Source organism: Amphiura filiformis, chromosome 2 (genome assembly GCF_039555335.1).
Source record: "Amphiura filiformis chromosome 2, Afil_fr2py, whole genome shotgun sequence".
Taxonomy (NCBI): domain Eukaryota; kingdom Metazoa; phylum Echinodermata; class Ophiuroidea; order Amphilepidida; family Amphiuridae; genus Amphiura; species Amphiura filiformis.
Window position 1 is genome coordinate 32,802,097 of NC_092629.1, and position 20,302 is coordinate 32,822,398.

Genomic DNA, 20,302 nt, shown 5'->3' on the forward strand with positions numbered 1-20,302 from the left:
TATATAACCTCTGTAATACAAACTTACCTAAAAAATATCCTAATTATACACAGCAGAAGAGGTTGAAATAATCCTAAGCTCTGCATTGAACCCCTCAAATGTACAGTGTTCCTCAAGGTTCCATACTTAGGGCCACTACTGTATTTACTATATAACCTCTGCCTTACAAACTTACCTGCTTGGAAGTTGAATAACCCATGAGTTCTGCTCTGAATACAACACAGCCAGAGTGAAAGCGCTTTTCCAGTCTCCTAACTCCCTTGCCAACCACACAGCCTCAGGTACAAGACCACACACCAGGAACAGAGCTAGAGCGGTATCCGCAGTCCACACTTCTGATAAATCTTGATGGCGTATTGCGCCTGAGATACGGTCGTGGTAGAGAGGAAGTGTTCTTGGTTGGTCACTTGTTGTGCCATATTCTGTGCCGGACAAAAAATTGAAACCAAATATTTGGGAAGGGATGGCTTCAGAATTTAAGCGGTCGACAATTAAACTGCACACTGTCAGAAACAGCAATTTAATTGTCTTCTATTGTTTGGAACAATAGAAACTATGCCCTATTGCCTGTTCTGTGGGTATACCAGCAGGCAACATACAGTTGTGTGAAGGATAAGTCATTAAAATTGTCATTAGGTATTTCTAAATTGAAAAAAATTGGCCAAAACTGAAGCCCCATTATATATTGAGATACATGTAGCTATTATTTATCTTATTTAAACTTTCTTTATACAAGGTAGCTCCTTCAGTATATTCTTGGAGGTCTTGTGACATACAGGGTGTAGCCTAATTTGTAAGTCCCCGCACAGGCAGGTATGTCTGGATCTTTTACTCTGGTATATCTGCCTATGTATGTCATGTTTCCATTTATAAATTCATGGTTAATTGTGCTATAGTGTGTGATGCGTAATTCTTCTTTCCCCTGTATATCGATATATTAAGAAATATGATTAAGCATCATTAATTTGATCTTGTGCGCTAGTTTTTAATGTTTGAACGTTTCCATGTTCCATCAGTGTATGATGCGTAAGCCCCTTCCCTTGTTGGTGTAATTTACTTGACTACCATACACAATACTATTATAAAGAAATGGTAAGAATCATGAAATATTAAATACAAGTGAAAATCAATGATTTATATAATAATATACTGTCAGTATATAAATTACAGATTCATTTAAATGTCTTATTTTGACTTTCATGCACAAATTTCGGCGGCACCACTCGCAGGCTATGTAAGCACATCTATGACGATGACAAAGGTACCAAAATCTGAATTTTGATGATTTTTTTAATCATCTAGATGACCAAATCACTGAATGGACCTTTAATTTAGATTTAAGTATTCAAAAAAGGCAATGTGCATACCAGTATTTTCTCCTTGAATGAGTGACGGCATCAGTACAGCGCTGCATGCTGGGTAAATGTACAAGGGTTGATTGGTGAAGTATAGCGCCATCCATCTTGCCAAGCACGCAACGACTGCACGATGCTCGCCCAGAGGTACGCATGGAAGAACTGCTGTGAAGTGGACCTGAGAAGAAAAGAACAAATAAAAATTATGCACAGCCCTAAAAAGGTAAAAGAAATTGTGTTATGAGAAAGGTTTTTAACAACCTTACATTTTAAGGGGGTACTACACCCCTGCCCAATTTTGTGCCCATTTTTTGCATTTTTCTCAAAAATTATAGCGCATTGGGGACAAGTAAGATATATATATTATAGGGGCAAGGACTACAACTACTGCACTGGAAATTTTATTTCAGCACAGACAACAGTTGTGGAGTTACAGTCAAAAATGAGGAAAACCAATATTTGATCAATAAATCAATAACTACTTGCTTTAAGTTGCTGAATTTTCAGTACAGTAGTTGTAGTCCTTGCCCCTATAATATACATATCTTACTTGTCACCAATGTGCTATAATTTTTGAGAAAAATGCAAAAATAGGCACAAAATTGGACAGGGGTGTAGTACCCCCTTAAGTTATTGAGCACTGCGATGTCCAATTTTAAGGCTAGTGTCCAGAGGCTGTCCTGATGTGGTGTTTGTAAGGTAACATATAAGAGTTTTGAAAGAAAAAAACTGATCCAAGATTTTCATGTTTTTTTGGTCGCGACGGGCAAACAAACAATATTTTTTATTGGCCTAATACAGCTGTAGCTTGTCCATGTCAAGTTGTAAGGCAAAAAAATATAAATTGTTTGCTTGTATGGATCACTTTCAGAAGTCAGGTCGGTCGGTTGGGAAAAGGTTTTTTTTCTTTTATCTTCTAATGTTAAGTACTTGTTTGTATGTAAAACACTCACTGACCACAGAATTTTCACCAATTACCAATTAAAGGTAAAGCCTACTTTATTTGTCATGTACATGTCCTGCAGACTTAACATACTGCATTTTTAAGTTCAACAATGTTTTATTTGTGTAGACGGTGAGCATGATAATACTAAATATTTGAACCCTCAATCAAGTGCGACTGGACAGGGGAAACATGCACGAAATGCAACATTTCTGCTTTATATTCAGTTTTTCAAATGAAAAGTTAATGACTTCTTTTGGGAAAATTGTAAAAAAAACTTTTTTCAAAGAAAAAAAAAAGAAAGAAAAAAGTTCTACGGTCAGGACTGCCGAGACGGTCGGTAGGACAAGCAAACAACTTTTTTTTTGCCTAATCAGAGCATTCACAGCAAAAAAAGGGTGTCTATATTTATTATCTAACAGGGTTGTGCAATAGTTTTACCCACTTAGGGAAGATTTGGAGGTTGAGAATAAAAATATTTGCAAACAATTAAAAATAAAATACTTTGCATTTACAGCAAATTGAAGTTCTAATAGAAAGATTGACAAATGTCAGGTTATTTTATGGAAGAAAAGTGTCATACTTAAACTTATGGAATAATTCTTGTATACCCTGCGCACAAGTATAACGCTCATTCTACAAAATCCGGTGCCAATAGCCTTTTTTCCATTCTTTGGTCCACAAAAACTTTGTCGAGCATTTAGGGCATCAAATATGTTGTTTTTCTGGTAGAACTCAACGAGATCTACACGGACATATATAGTTTTCCATACTTTAAATGCTTTCTTCAGCCTGATTAACCCTTGCAAAGGCTCAAAAATCACTAAAAATGCGTTTCCACAGCTCAAGTGTCACATCTAACCCTGAATATTTTCTTTGAATAAATGCGATTTCTTTACATATTTGTTGTTTTTTAATTAGATAACGCACCATCATATTGTTTATCAACATTATTTTTTGTGGGGATTTGGGCTCCTTGCACAAAGTCCACACAAACAGATGTCTCATGTGTTTCTTGTATACAAAAAAGCAGACAAAGCGAAGTATTTTTTTCAGTGACACTTTCAGGATATGTCAAGTGTGTGCTAATGATGAAACCTATTAAATTTGAATGGTAGTCGACATCTACAAAAAGAATAACGAAGTATTCAGAATTGTACTAATTTAGTTGGACGTTCACAAAGTCACCCAATATTATACCTTATTAATCTGCATTGGCAACTCTGTATTCCGTGCGATCCAACACAGAGGTTGGTCCATATAGTCGTGCACATAGTCGTGCATAGCCGGTTTTGCCTACCGTTGCCATTGGTTACTAATTTATACTTCTATCTCAGACTGGCTGAGGGCCAATCAAGTGGAAGTTGCCCAATAGTCATGATAGTATATCCCCCCATTGACTCGGTCGCTTTTAGAGTCGTAACGATGTGGTATAGACTTGCCAGACTGCCAGTCTCGTGTACGCCGTTTGTACACAGAGACTGGCTTATGCCACTGTGTGTGTCATTGGGATCTATACAAACGTAGCAACATTTTTTTTGCAATTGAGTCAATTTATATAAAATTGGTACTCACATATCTGATTTCTAAATCATAATTATCCTGTTTAATGTATCCAAGTACCTTACACTTGGAATTTGTGATACTTCAAAGATAATTTTTGAGCCATCGACCTTACGAGATGAAACAATGCAAGTCACAAGATCTCGCATGAGATGACCCACCTCTTTTACAGCCGGTTTCTGTCTTCAAGTCATGTTAGCGATACAGCCACGTTGCACTCTGGGGTCGAGACTAATCAGTTACGTCGTTAACAACGAGTAAACAAAATGGCTGGGAAAACGGAAAAAATTGTGTCCTTAAAAATGTTTCAGCGTGACGATCAGAAACCTCAAAAAACTATTTTTGTTGGGCTGCGCTTGATATGCTAATGATATACAGGTACATTGTAGGATATAAATTGGATGGTAAATAAGCCAAATATTGCAAGAAATCTACTCGCTAGAATCCTAGCGACCCGCAAAAAAAATGACCGTCCATGCGAATGTAATATTGAAATCGTAAAATCCCTACTAGTAATAGACCTACTTGTCACTATTGGCGCGTGATCAAGTCGTGATAAAAAGGTCAAAGTGGCTGATCAATGTGTGGGCAAATGTTCAAGTGGCTTTTTGACCAATCGGCTTTCTAGCAGTAAAATATGGGGACCAATCAGGTTGTATCAATGTGATACCAATAAACTATGATGTATGACTCATCTTGTTAGGCCTACTAAAAATAAAATTAGGTTTCCGGTAACCCGCCCGCCCTCTTTTTGGTGCCGCATAAAAAAAAAATAATTTATGCCACTTTTGGAAAAAATAAAAATTTTCAAGAGTCAGTCCGTGTCGAAATTCTGACATGAAATAATTTATGCCACTTTTGGAAAAAATAAAATTTTTCAAGAGTCGTCGTGTCGTAAATTCTGATATGAAGTTGTTGGAAATCACATTATTTTATTTTCTCCCGACTTTCTGCCATTCAATGATTAAAGAAATACAGTTGAATTGATAGATAATATTTATCGCGATATAGGCCTAGGCCTATGCACAACTATTTTATTTATGAAAACAGCGTGCAGCAGGACTCGTAATATTAAGTAGGCCTACAACTATTGAAAAACTATTGAACTACCCAGCAAACACAAAAACGTTTTAAAAACGTTTTAAATAAGTTATATTTTGGCTTTTGGTTTAGCTAAAAACGTTTTAATAACATTAAAATGTCGGGTTATATAAAGGTCATGATAACGTTTTAAAACGTTTTGTATGAAAACACAATACAACAATATTTTTCAATGTTTTAAAAAATGTTATTGTAAACTATTTTTACAAACATTTTTGCCAAATATTGTGTCAATACTTAAATAACATTATGTTAAAATGTTTGAACCCAGCAAACACAGAAATGTTCTTAAAATGTTTTTTCAAAACCTTTTAATAACATTTAAATGTCGGGTTATATAAAGGTCATGAAAACGTTTTTAAAAGCGTTATTGAAAATATTTTGGGCAAACATTTTTTCGCAAATATTTTTTCAACCCCAAAATAACATTCTGTTTAGAATGTTTTGTATCAAGTTTTCAAGAATGTTTTTGGAATGTTATTAAAACGTTTTTATACCCTTTATATAACCCGACATTTAAACGTTTTCTGTAAAACATTTTTGTTTGCTGAGCAGTAGATTATCAAAAAATGTTTTTTAAGGTTATGAAAATGTTTTATACTCTTAATATACCCTTTATATAACCCGACATTTAAGCGTTTTCTGACAACCTTTTATAACCTTTTGCGAATGATGTCGAAAACGTTTTGTGTTTGCTGGGTATTTTGTCTGTGTCCGCAAAAAATTTGATAAAAACGGTAATAGTAGGCCTAACACTATAAGACAAAGGCCTAACGCTCATTAAATCGGTGTTGTTGTCGAACTAATTCCCATAAAGCTGGTATTAAAAAGAGCAAGTAATAAAAAAGTTAAAATGCTAAAAATGATGTGGGCCGAAAAATTGTGTAATCTTGTCCTAGACACTCAACGATAAACCCCTATCAAGTATGAATAAAAGACTGTTCATTTCAATTTATAAACGTTGAGGAAGTTGTGCATTTTGTCAGCACCGATATAATAAAAATTAAAATAACTAACCTGGCAGATTTCAGGATTAACCAACATTTATTTTCTCATGCCGCTCGCCCAGGCCTGCATATTATCCCGTCAAGAAACTCAACCCTAGGCCTACCTTTTTCAACATGTAAATATAATTCCATAGCGATAAATAGTGAACGTTGCATTGAAGATGAGGATACTTGGATGATACAGATATTAAGCACATGTTAAATGGGGGTATGGGGATGTCCCAGTTTGTTTTACAAGGGCAATTATTATTTGACCCAAACTTTTTGGTGGGTGGGTTCATCATGACCCGAGACAGAACAAGTTTGTATTGGTTAATGGGTCAAGGTCATCCAGGGGTCATCTGAGGTCAAATTAGTAAAAACTATCATATGGGCATGAAACTTGATAGGGTAGATTCAATATTTAGAGCCAAATTTGTGGAGGGTAATTTCGGGGTCACCAAAGGTCAAATTAGTAAAAACTGTCATATGGGCATGACAATTGGTTAGTACAGTCAACATTTAGAGCCAAATTTTTTGAAGGTCATTTGGGGTCACCAGAGGTCATCTGAGGTCAAATTAGTTAAAACTGTCATATGGGCATGAAACTTGGTTAATACAGTCAACATTTAGAGCCAAATTTTTGAAGGTCATTTGGGGTCACCAGAGGTCATCTGAGGTCAAATTAGTTAAAACTGTCATATGGGCATGAAACTTGGTTAATACAGTCAACATTTAGAGCCAAATTTTTTGAAGGTCATTTGGGGTCACCAGAGGTCATCTGAGGTCAAATTAGTTAAAACTGTCATATGGGCATGAAACTTGGTTAATACAGTCAACATTTAGAGCCAAATTTTTTGAAGGTCATTTCGGGGTCAACAGAGGTCATCTGAGGTCAATTAGGTTAAACTGTCATATGGGCATGAAACTTGGTTAATACAGTCAACATTTAGAGCCAAATTTTTTGAAGGTCATTTGGGGTCACCAGAGGTCATCTGAGGTCAAATTAGTTAAAACTGTCATATGGGCATGACAATTGGTTAGTACAGTCAACATTTAGAGCCAAATTTTTTGAAGGTCATTTGGGGTCACCAGAGGTCATCTGAGGTCAAATTAGTTAAAACTGTCATATGGGCATGAAACTTGGTTAATACAGTCAACATTTAGAGCCAAATTTTTTGAAGGTCATTTGGGGTCACCAGAGGTCATCTGAGGTCAAATTAGTTAAAACTGTCATATGGGCATGAAACTTGGTTAATACAGTCAACATTTAGAGCCAAATTTTTTGAAGGTCATTTGGGGTCACCAGAGGTCATCTGAGGTCAAATTAGTTAAAACTGTCATATGGGCATGAAACTTGGTTAATACAGTCAACATTTAGAGCCAAATTTTTTGAAGGTCATTTCGGGGTCAACAGAGGTCATCTGAGGTCAATTAGGTTAAACTGTCATATGGGCATGAAACTTGGTTAATACAGTCAACATTTAGAGCCAAATTTTTTGAAGGTCATTTGGGGTCACCAGAGGTCATCTGAGGTCAAATTAGTTAAAACTGTCATATGGGCATGAAACTTGGTTAATACAGTCAACATTTAGAGCCAAATTTTTGAAGGTCATTTCAGGGGTCAACAGAGGTCATCTGAGGTCAATTAGGTTAAACTGTCATATGGGCATGAAACTTGGTTAATACAGTCAACATTTAGAGCCAAATTTGTTGAAGGTAATTTTGAGGTCACCAGAGGTCATCTGAGGTCAAATTAGTTAAAACTGTCATATGGACATGAAACTTGGTTAGTACAGTCAACATTTAGAGCCAATTCTTTTAAGGTCATTTGGTCACCAGAGGTCATTTGAGGTCAAATTAGTTAAAACTGTTATATGGGCATGAAACTTGGTTAATACAGTCAACATTTAGAGCCAAATTTTTTAAGGTCATTTCGGGGTCACCATATGTCATCCGAGGTCAAATTAGTTAAAACTGTCATATGGACATGAAACTTGGTAAGTACAGTTTACATTTGAGCCAAATTTTTGAAGATCATTTGGGGTCACCAGAGGTCATCTGAGGTCAAATTCGTTAAAACTGTCATATGGGCATGAAACTTGGTTAATACAGTCTACATTTAGAGCCAAATTTTTTGAAGGTCATTTGGGGTCACCAGAGATCATCTGAGGTCAAATTAGTTAAAACTGTCATATGGGCATGAAACATGGTTAGTACAGTCAACATTTAGAGCCAAATTTTTTTGAAGGTCATTTTGGGGTCACCAGAGGTCATATTAGTAAAAACTGTCATATGGGCATGAAACTTGGTGGATACAGTCACCATTTAGAGCCATATTTTGGTAAGGTCATTTGGGGGTCACCAGGGGTCATCTGAGGTCAAATTAGTAAAATGTTGTATTGGCAAGAAACCTCTGTCGAGATTTGATCCCCAAGTCAGGTAAACTTTAAAAATTGGTTTGATTTACACTTACTGATTTCACGTTCAAGTCATTAACTGTTTACAAGTTAATATTATATTTGACTATTTTTGGATCCCAAAAGTTTGGTTATGGACCCCTATTTTTTGGATTTAAGATAAGAGGGTCCATTTGGAGTTTGGACTCCTTACTTTTTTTTTTTTTTAATTATGGTCATTTCAAAATATTATTTTATCTGTTTAGTGTTTTGTATTGCATAAATTTCCAAATTGTATGTAGCAGTTTTCTATAATTGCACAAACAGAAAAAGCTTTTATATATAGACAAGAACAGTGAATGACAGAGAGTAGGTAAATGATATTGGACAGTACGACACACTTGTGTAGTATGAGAAGAGCTTTTGCGATTGAGACCCCGAGTCATACTGTTTTTCTATTGGCTAGCCTTCAAGTGTTAAATTGGGTCGAAATTTCAGTATGTGTAAATATTTTTTTTTTCCTTCCTTCCGTCCCAATTTTTTCAGAGCATGTTACCGGAAACATCATTTTATTTTTATTTAGCCTTATTTATATTATGGCGTGAAATGCGTTTTGTGCATTGCCGTCCACGGGATATTATAAAAGAAACATCGATTTTGCCCAAACCTGTATAATAAACACATCAAGGAAATTGGTACTTGACTTGATGAATGACTCATCGTGTTGAGCGAATTGATGATGATGATAGCGATTACGTAACGCTATGACACAAGTTTTTGTACATTGAAACGCCTACAATGTTGTATCGGTAAATAAAAATTAATTTAAATGATGTTGCATGACGCCTATGCTATATTCCATGTTTTTGTTTACACCACGCCAAAGAAAGCGCCACATGCGCCCGTCAGTGAGTGAGGATTGCCAAACCAGCGATTTGGTAGCCCAATTGGGCGACTTTTGAAGATTTTCCCGCGACTTTTGACAATTTCCTGTCCCATAGAAACCAATGGTTAAAAAAATTGGGCGACTTTTTCAACATTGGCTCCGCGACTTCCGATCATTTCATGTCCCATAGAAACCAATGGTAAAGAGAAAAATTGGGCGACTTTTCGATTATTTGACCCGCAATTCGGGCTGAAATCTTTTGGCAACCCGGGCGTCACTTCCCTTCAAAGTATCCACTGCAGACAGACGTGTAATTAATTCGGTCAAATCGGTCTCATTCATCAACAAACATTATACATTCAACTTCTATTCAACAACTATTTCACCAGGCCAAGTGGCCATGCTCCTATGTTTTCCCTTCAACCTTTACAAACCCCTACCGTCTACCTCATTTTAACTCTCTAACCTCTCACTTTCCTTCTTACAAACATTTAACTAATTACCCCACCCATCGACTCGCCAAATCCCCACAAGGTTCTGAACAGAAACAAAACATACATCACCCAACCTAAACCAATCAATCACAAACACCATCAATGATCACCCAAACACATGTACCATTCAGTACCAAAAACAAACCACCAAAGCGAAGCCCGAGAACCGCTCTAGTTAGTGATTAAAATGTCTTTGTGTAATTCTAAAATAAATTGCACTTTCCACCAAAACGCTGTGAGCTACGTTACCCCTTTTAACACACGTTATTGGAAAGAAGTAAAACAGAGGTATCAATGTAATTTGCGGTTTTTGAAAGGAAACACTCATAGGTTTTAAAAATCACAGTAAAAATCGTGATGCTGTAGCATTTTGGCATAGAAATGTTGTAAACATTGAAATTTCGACCGACCATGTTAAGATTGGTGAGCTACGTTACCAGGATTCTATAGTATGCACTTGTATTACATGTACTTCCTAATAATATGTGAAAGCTACCAGTGGTCGAGCCCCATTTATATTAGAATTAACCGACATAACGTTCTAACGTTCGCAAATCACATTAAAAACATTAAAACCAGTGAACTACGTTACTGTGAGCTACGTTACACACTCATTTAAGCATCTTCAAAACTTCTATGAAATGGTGAAATCTGTTTTACATTTCACTCAAGTGATCTTTAATTTGCTTTTTATGACCTTGGATTGAGTAAAACCAGCCCATTTTATAGTCGGTAACGTAGCTCACATTACATTGAGTTTTAGTGTTAAAAAACATCATGACTTCCTGAAAGAATAATATGCAAGTGGTGTTGGCAATTTTTTACATCTGAAAGTAGTGATACATTTACTTATAAAAAACACAAAAAGCAGGTTTTTTTGAACAACTTTAATTTTTCCAATTTTTTAGTGGATTGGCACTGGATTTTGTAGAATGAGCGATAACCCTAACCCTAATCCTAACCCTAAGGAATAGGGTGCACAGGGTAAACCAGAATTGTGTTGAAAACACAGGGTGTGCACTGTGCAAGGTAAACCAGAATTGTACCAACTTTCCATGACAAAGACAAGTCAATAATAGCAATAATAATATAAAAATAATCCTATGAATCATATCTTCCCATGACTTCCTCTCAGAACAACACTTATATTAGGGCCTATAGACATGATAGAATCCAGGTCCTTCTAAATCAACAGTTGTACATCAGAAATAGAAGGAAAAGTTGTAGTCCTACCATAGATTTCCTTACAGAACAACACTTGTGCAAAATTCAGGTCCGGGGGTGGGGGTGCCTAATGGACTCATACTCCCCCTGTGGCAGATATTTCCAAAATCTTCCACAGGGGTAGTGTGGATTTTAAAATGAATCTTAACTCGTCCATTTGTTCTGTTACAATAAATTGGATTTTACAAAGGAAACTTAAGATTGATCCACATTAAAAGTAATAAGGATTAATGGCAGGAAAGTTACAATGGATTCAAATTGCTCTTAAAGTTAAGAGGTTACTTACGACCTTCCCTAAATGACAAAGGAAAACGTACCGATGACTATGCAGTCTACATTCCAATTAGTTATGTCATATTACGGTATATAAAACATACATAAAAATAACTTGCTGCTTCCAGAAGTCAATGCAAATTAGCAATACTGGGGTCTTTGCCCTTTGAAACTTTCCTGTGTCTTTTCTGAAACTTGACGTTTGTTTGTATTGATACATATATAGCCCAGAATATGGACTATTTTCATGAACTTTCCAGGTGAAATTTGTAGTATTGCTGTCAAAAACATGTAAAATTGGGCCCTTTATTCAGATGGGGTGCGTTAGTTTGAGGGTTATTTTCATCACAAAAACTGCTGGGGGCGTTTATTTGAAGGAGAGCAACTTATCGAGGAAATACGGTAGCTTGAATTTAATCTAAGAATTTAAAAATCTAAGCTTAGGTTTGTCCCTCATCGCAACCAAATAGATTAATTTTTTAACCTTACAAATTTTGAGAGTATAATTGTGAGGGTAGGGGTGTGTTCGTAAATTCCTGCAACCAAGGACAGTGATCAGAATACAATTCACATTAAACTGTGGCAGGGTTCCAGCACCTTGAAGCTTAAAATTCAAGGACTTTTCAAGGACTTTGAAGGTCCAAAAGCATAATTTTCAAGGACATGCCACAACACAAAAAGCTGTGTATTAATAAAAGTGACAGCTCCTCTCCACTCCCCAAATTTTGTCAAAATTATACTTAAGGTAAAATTCAAATTTTCATGGATTTTCAAGGACCTTGTGCAAATTTTCAGGACTTTCAAGGCCTTGAAAAGGTGTTTTCAAATTCAAGGACTTTCAGGGACCGCAGGAACCCTGCCGTGGACATCCAGCAAGCCCAGTTCCTTTTCCCACCACCTGTGTGTTACACATTTGGAGAATTAGTCAGCGAAAAACAACACAAGCAGGTTCTTAATTAATAACCAATCCAAAATTATCCATAAACTAACCTTTCCACTTTTCCTGATGGTTTCCAGAAATGACAGGTCAGTCCGCACAAGCTTACTTGGTACCCCCTTCTTAGAACGATGACCTTTGACCTTCCCATCCCCCTGGTAGCAGTGGATGAGTCTGTCGATGAGTTTCAATGCAGACGACAAGTCGTAGTTCTCCAAGTGGGTGTACAAGATAGCAACGAGGGAGGCTGTAAGAAGTGGTGTACCGGATAGATGGCGCTGTTCTTGTGTAGTTGATGATGATGAGGTTGTTGTTGATGGTGGCGTGGTGTTGGTGGTGTGGTATGTCTGTGCTTGGAGGGTGGTGAGGTGCCAGCATTGGATTGCTTCACGGACATATCCATTGATGTACCACTCACAGCCTACATATAAAAGACAAAGCAACACATTGTCAAGGATGGCTTTTGTGTAAATGATAATAATAATAAACACGCTTTTACTATAGCGTCCAATACCCAGAGACTTCTAGGCGCTTTCCATATTAAAAGGATGCACTTGTCAGCTGCTATATACATGTGTCTCTTTTAACATAATAGCTAGGAATAAATACCAGACTCATCTCAAGTGGAGTGGATTATTTTGTACAATTTATCGAGCAACAAGTGATATGCATTTATTAACATATTTCATACACGAGAAAAAAATTCGATGATATTTTGCTATTTTTATATCAAAATTGTCAAAATGTTTGAAAATACAAGCAAATGTAAATTCCCCGCAAGAAAACTGAATGCGTTTGTAGTACGCGGAAAACACTATACAGACTTAATGCATGGTTTGCATTTTTCTAACGTTTGCTGTGATTGGTTCTCGCTATCTAAGAGTGTATAAAACAAGAGTAATTTTGTCTTACATGTACATGAAACATTTCACAAGTAACAGGATTATCAATAACGAGATAACAAACTGAGAAGGGTGCAAAACTTCTAAGAGGGGGAAGCTGCCCCCTTGCCCCCCTTGCCTATGTCACTGGGTCTGGGCATGGCAAAGGAACTCTATGCCAGCAAGGAAATTGAAATTATCGACTTTGCTTGACATATCATCGCTAGGATGATACCAGCGTATTAGCCATTTTTGACAAAATGAGACCTTCAAGAGACTAATTAGGTTTGGCGTATCTCACTCAATGGGATAACTGCGTACAACATTCCCCATGTTTTGCACGACATAGTTGCTTATCAGTAATATACATCACTATGTCGTAAAATATAAGAGATACGCCACTATTTTGGTATATCGCGCCTGTGTGGTTAACACAGATATGAATTCAACCATTGTATGTCAATTTGAAAGGAGAATCATTTTGCAAAAGATTTGACATACTGACATAATAAGTTCAATGACTAATTACAATTAATTGGTGTATGACAAACATGTAACCTAAATATCTATTTTTTCATATCCCAGGCTTTGCCGTTTGAGGAGAGCTAGAGTGATTTACCCACTACTTACGTCTGTCAAAGGGGACACCCTCACGAAATCCCTATTGGTTTGTACAGGGCCTTTAATTTCAGTTCAAGTCAATTTTCTTTGCACAGAAAATACCAATATTTGTCTTGTCTTTGGTAATTATTTAAAGTTGATTTCCCTGATAAGAAATCCAACTTTTGGAATTGCTTTATCAAGAGGTATTTATTTTATGGTCTGTTTTGTGATTTCCCCCATTGAGTGCAACGGTAAGTGTCCCCTTCGTGTCCGAGATGGAACAGCCAAATATCGGCAAAAGCAACCAATTGGAAGAAGCAATCTATTGCAAGTGGTGACGTCATGCCGACCAACAGAATATATACAGTATAGTAAAAATGTTCTCCTGGTGCTCTCCTGTAGCACTCAAGGAGAGCAATTAAAAGCTCCCCTGCAAATTTCAAATGGCAAAGCCTGAAATCCATTTAAGAAAAGGGGACATATTAATGGCCGTAATGTATGACAAACGGATAAAAGTTGCAAAAACTTCAAATGCGATTATCTTAAAATGGCCATTTTCATGCGACAAATTGTATATGCTAGCATAGGCCGATTGACACTTTACAGGGGCACTTCATGATCCATAGCCTCATCTCCCCATTTTTTTTATCGAAACCTGGGACTACATCATGATCGTGTGCATAAGCTTTCCTATTCAGCCATTCGACAAAGATATTGTACAATTTGTACAATCCAAAATTAGAACACCGTAACCTGGGGCGCTGGGGGCACATGCTCTTATGCGTAACTTGCAAATTTAATGTCTGTATTGAGTGCATCCAGTCAAACGGAGTCTAAGGCACACATCACCAGCAAACAACTTTATACCAATCACTACAAACAAAGACTGTTTCAAATTCAGCTTCATACCAAGAACTTTAGTTGATTGGAACAATTTACCTAATAACCTAGCCATAATCCCGGACAAAGAAAACTTCAGAGAAGCAGTTAAAGAATATGTCAAGACATCATCAGCAAGAAAGTAACAAATAAACAGCAAGCGCACCACATCCTGCACAGTTAACTCCTTTGGAATAGAAGGGGTGTTGGACAGTATATGTAAAGAAGAAGAAGAAGACTTAAATTTTGACAAATTTAGTGGGATTCAGGAATCTAATGAACCATACCCTAAAAAGAGGATGATAAAATCATGAAATTGCCCCCTTTAAAGGAAATCTGTACCATAAACTAATCAATGGCTATATAGTTGCAGTAATAATAAAACGACAAACAGTAAAAGTCCCAAGCTTATATACGTCCAAATAAAGGAGAAATTCTTAATTCCTTACGACAATCAGCGATCGTTTTGTAATCCATGGTGGCGGCCATATTGATACCCGATGCATTTTATTACGCTGTAACGGTACACCGATTTTGAAACCAGCGAAATCCGTGCCACGAGCCTCGTCCCTCGTGAACTTTGGTGACACGAAGCGAATACTACCAAAGTTCAGATTCAACATACGTTCAAAAGAAAACGCGACAATTTTTACCCATAAAACTACAGAAGAACAAAAAAAAATGTATTTTAAGTAATATTTATGATCAACAATGTCTTTTGAGAACGAAAAGTAAAAACAGCACTATATTCGCTGTGGGGGTTGCGAATGCCATAGCAATACACGCTCACCGCGGGTTTGTGTGAAAGGTTACACTGACCGCTTGTGGCAGAAAGGAGCTATCATGGCGGCTTCCATGAATCGCAGAAACGAAGGATTAAAAGTGCTTTTTCTTTGTTAGGAATATTCTGAAATTCATATAGACCGTCTGGTATGTTTAATTTAGGGGTATATAACTATATTAGCCATTGATTAGTTTATGGTACAGATTTCCTTTAAGACAGATTTACTCGACCTATTTCATGAAAAAGTAACAAACAAATTCCTCATGTTGTCTGATCTTAATACTTTGCATGCTGGTCATCTAGGCTTCAACATAAAATGTTTCGTGATATTTTCTCAAAATATCAAGACCTATACCAAGAAAAACTGAACCAATACTATGCTTGTTTGTACTCATATAAATGGATTTTTCATGCTGATTCAAAATATGGTCATGAAAATTTACAATTCTGAAATTTTTTAAATTTCTAGAAAAATTGTAACTTGTCGTCTGCAGTCGACACCCGCGTGGAGAGAGTTAACAGTTATTTGGTAAGTACATGGCACGTCACATGTACTCCCATGCGTAAAGCTGTGTTTATAAAATCAATATATAAATACTTAAGATGGCATTGATCAGTATATTTAGCAGCAAAGGATGTTATTTATGTTACATAAGAATGTAGCTAACTTCCTAATCTTAATTTTCTTAATTAACATCCTACAGAGTGATATGGGATACTTGTTAGGAGCCATTTATAGTTGCACACATTGCAAAGTACACATACAGTGCGCAAAAGAAATAAGGTACCAGTTATGTTCACCCCCTGTTTACCCTTAAAATATGAAAATAAGAAAGATATGTCATAATTGGACCAAGCAGCTAATAGCTGCATCTTTTAGCTCAAATTTAAGACCTCATTCATTTGTTAAAATCGTTCAAGAAATATAGAGACACCAGAGGGGGCATTCACATGTAAATGTGGTATGGGTATTAATACCCATTTTTGGGTACGTGCTCCGCACTGTGATTAGCACATTAAAACTAGCGTCGTGATTTCATTGATTAAAACATAATTAAGTGAAACTTTTCAATTTTGTTCCTCCCTAAGGTTTCAGATCACCCTTCCTTTAATTCTGAACCAATTTCAACAAATGAGGTCTTAAATAAGACCTACAGGGTACAGGTACTGGATGCTTGTTTTAATTTTGATATATTTGTCTTTGTTTAGGATATATATAGGGGTGAACATAAATGGTACCTTAATTCTTTTGCAAAAATATTTTTCAACAACTTTTCACAACCATATTCTTATTGCTGCAGCCCACAGAGGCACCCTGCTGTCCAGCTACTTCATTGGTACTTCAGAGTACCGGGTACTCTAGAGCGTACACATTGGAATCACACATACAGTGTGGGTGCTGCACTGTACTGGTACTTTAGAGAGCACATTACAGGAAAGCAAATTTTAGAGCTAAGTAGCTGTGCAACGGCCAACAGTGTACCTCTTGGGTGGCAGCAATAAAAATCTGGTAGTATTATGTTAGAATGTTTTGCAGCAAGTTCCCCCAAAATGTTTCTGAATGTTATTAAAAAGTTTTATGCCTGTGATATACTCTTTATATAACATGACATTTAAACGCTTTCTGATACAAGTTTAATGTTTGCTGGGAATACAGTCATTGACCGTATTTATGTCAAATCACAACTATATACGAGTCCATGATTATGTAATTATATAGTCAGACACATGAGGGAATTCATTTATCCATGTTAAAACCTCATTCTACAAAGGTCTGCTTTGTGTCAATGGGCCGTAATGTATTCTTGTTACCAATAACAAACATGCTCCATAACATCACATTTGTGTGTGAATGAAAATTTTGCTAAATTTGCAAGTAAGCTTCAACTATGGAAATGATTTGATGGTAAACGGTGAAGCTTGGACTACCCACCTTGGCTAATAGGGTGATACATTGTACTTTCCCTTTATTTTCTGTGAACAATATGACCGTTCAGTGCAGTGCTATTAATTTCTTGATATATTGAAATACATGTGACAATACCCTCCCAAGCCTCAAAATAAGCACATCTGAACCAGGAGCCACACAGTACACATTTGGAAAAAGTGGCTCCCGGTTCACTAGATAATCACATTAAGAGCTAAGAGTCATTCAAATGTTAATTGTACACATAAAATACAAAACCCGCTTTAACTATCAGCAAGGATGATCTCCTGGATGGGGCAGCTTTAATTAGCATGAGGCCGCATTGATATGTAAATAGCGTATTGTTATTTAAATGTGTGCCCAGACGTATTGAGGGCGACAGTCATGTTATCCAGACGGAGCCTGAATGGCTGCATATGCCGGGCATGTCAATTTGCTGAGTGAAGGCTGATAATCACCTTTCTGTATAGGTAATAAGCTAGTATATTTCGTGTACCAGTTGGTTATAACAAAAATTAAGTATCATATTAAATATATTAAATGTATAAACTTTGAAATTTACATGAATTTGAAGAGCATAGCTTGAAATGTAGCTAAGTCAGGTGATGTGAAATTTGCTGCGTGACCCCCTCTGCGTGGTAGAATTATATTCACAAAACATTGAATTTAACAGATATTTTGGTAGCCAACCACGATTTATCAGCATTTAAAATATATGTTAATTAACAAAGATAAATAATAAAGAGTACAAATGGCAATTAACTAGTAAACAAGCCTGAAATCTTAAAATGTTGCCACGTGATTTCCCGAACACATGATATGTCCACATGTGACCACTATTCATATTTACCGTAAATATTTGGAGTATGCTTGCACATCATCATGATCATGCACATACACTGTGCATTTCTTTACTCGTATAAAATCAATAATTCATGCTGGGAGCCAAGTAACATTGTCTGCTCAGTGCAAATTGGTATTTTATTTTCCTTGAGAGCATAATAGAAATACATAAAGACGAATAAGGCGCCATGATGGAAGGTCAGGTCGGGTATCAAAGGTTATTATAACTTAAATACTACTTGTATTTCCCACCTTGCCTCTGTCACATATTTCCTTCATATTATTGACAGCAAGTCCTAATTTTGACTTTGCTATTGCAAAATGTCATTTCATATCAAATTAGTAGACTTTCTTTGAAAAAACATATCACTGGTGCCTGATGGGAATACCTGTCCGCCATTTCATTAAACTGGAGCGTTTTCGCCTGTTTTGTGCCCAGATGTATTGGGGGCGCGCTATGCTCTCATTGAACAGGCAAAGTTCGCAAAACTAACAACGTTGTTATTTGCCAAACTCAATTAACATGATCCAAGGGGTCGAACATGAATTATTCATAACGAGCTATAACAGATCGATAACTGGCCTCACTTTTTAGCTAGTAAACCAGCTGAATTTTTCATAGATTTTGCGTTGCTATTAATAGAACAACCGTGAATTTAGTGTCACCCCCTTGCTATCAGGCTCTATTCTTAAAAAAAATGTAGAACCTGGTTCACATGATTTTGGTGTGTACCAAGAGCCAAAATGTTATGACCATTGGGTAAATGGCTCCTGGGACCCTGCTTATTTCGAGGCTTGTACCCTCCGCTCCTGGGTGAATGCCTACGTGCAATCCTGCTAGTGCTAACTGCTTTGAGACCAGAGGCTTTGAGTCAAACAGGATTTCTGCTTTCCACAGAATACCAATTTAGAGTGATGTTAAAGACAACAGCAATATACATGTGACAATACCCTCCGCCTCTGGGTAAATGCCTATGTGCAATCCTGCTAGTGCTAACTGCTTTAAGACCAGAGGCTTTGAGACAAACAGGATTTCTGCTTTCCACAGAATAGGGCCTACCTACTTTCAAGTGATGTTGCCTAAAGATGACAGCAAATAGGACACATTTCCGTTTTGATACAATCCAGTAGCTTTGAGGTACTGACAGAAATAAGACAAGCCACGTAGTATGCTAATAATTAATAGATCACTTGTGCAAGCTTGTTGAGAAGGGTTACTCTGTGTCAGGACCTGTATGAGGTGATCATCATGAACTTTTTGTGTCATTTTCAATTTTTAAATAATTGAATACTAGCAAAACACAAGGGGCTGTGCAATAACTATGAGCATTGGGGGAGGGTAAAATGGAGGGGGGGGGGGGATCATTTTTAGCAAGCCATAAGGGGGGGGGTAATTTTTGGCAAGCCGAGAAGGGGGATGAGGCAAGCAATATTTGGCACACATTCATGGGGTGCCTTTTAAATAAAGGGCTCAGGAAAACAGTACGGAAATGCTTAAATCTGTAAATTGTCCTGCTTGCTGTGCTTGCAAAATATCTAGACCATTTGAGGTTTGCAATTGGTATCCCAACAATTTGACATGTGCAGGGGGGGGGGGAGATTTTAGCAAATGTTTTTTGAAATTTTACCCCTCATAATTATTGCATAGCCCCTTATGTTGATGGGATGAGAGCAAGGGGGTCAGGGAAAGATCATTCAGCCCCCCTTAAGACAGTCAGTCGGGGAAATGTACCCAGTCACTGTTAGCTGAGAATTTTTGGGTTACGTTGAGTGAAATGAGCTGAAAACTTTTGAACAGACAGGAGAATCGTGACCTTGACTTTTGTACACCTGAGGACACCACTGCATTAAGTAATTTCAGGTCTCATAGAAACTAATAGTTACCGTTACGAAAAAAATTTAGCAACTTTGCGATGATTTTACCCCGGTGGGTTCAGTTTGTATTTAAAGGTAGGACGTATGACCGTTCCAGGATTTGAAAATGACCCTATTTCACGGGGAATCGAGGACATTTGCAGCAATTGTACCCCTAGTTTTGCGCGAAATCAAGGAAAAAATGACCCAAAATACCTCCCCTATTTTTATCATTTTAAAGGACGCATTTTCATTTCACCCCCTTATCACGAGGAATTGAGGACATTTTTCCGAAATAAATACCCCTATTTTTACCATTTCAAGGACGCTTTTGAATTTCCCCCCCTATTTCACGGGGAAATGAGGACAA

At 36.9% G+C, this 20,302-nt stretch overlaps 1 protein-coding gene across 1 annotated transcript in view; it reads right to left on the reverse strand.

Moving 5' to 3' along the window:
- LOC140140069 (uncharacterized) overlaps positions 1–20,302 on the reverse strand; it is a 154,624-nt gene that overhangs the window by 65,866 nt on the left and 68,456 nt on the right. The window contains exons 6-8 of the mRNA XM_072161890.1: positions 12,215–12,582; positions 1,368–1,533; positions 176–422 (exon numbers count right to left, since the gene is read on the reverse strand). Coding sequence (XP_072017991.1) covers positions 176–422; positions 1,368–1,533; positions 12,215–12,582 — 781 coding nt within the window. The remainder of the gene's footprint in view (positions 1–175; positions 423–1,367; positions 1,534–12,214; positions 12,583–20,302) is intronic.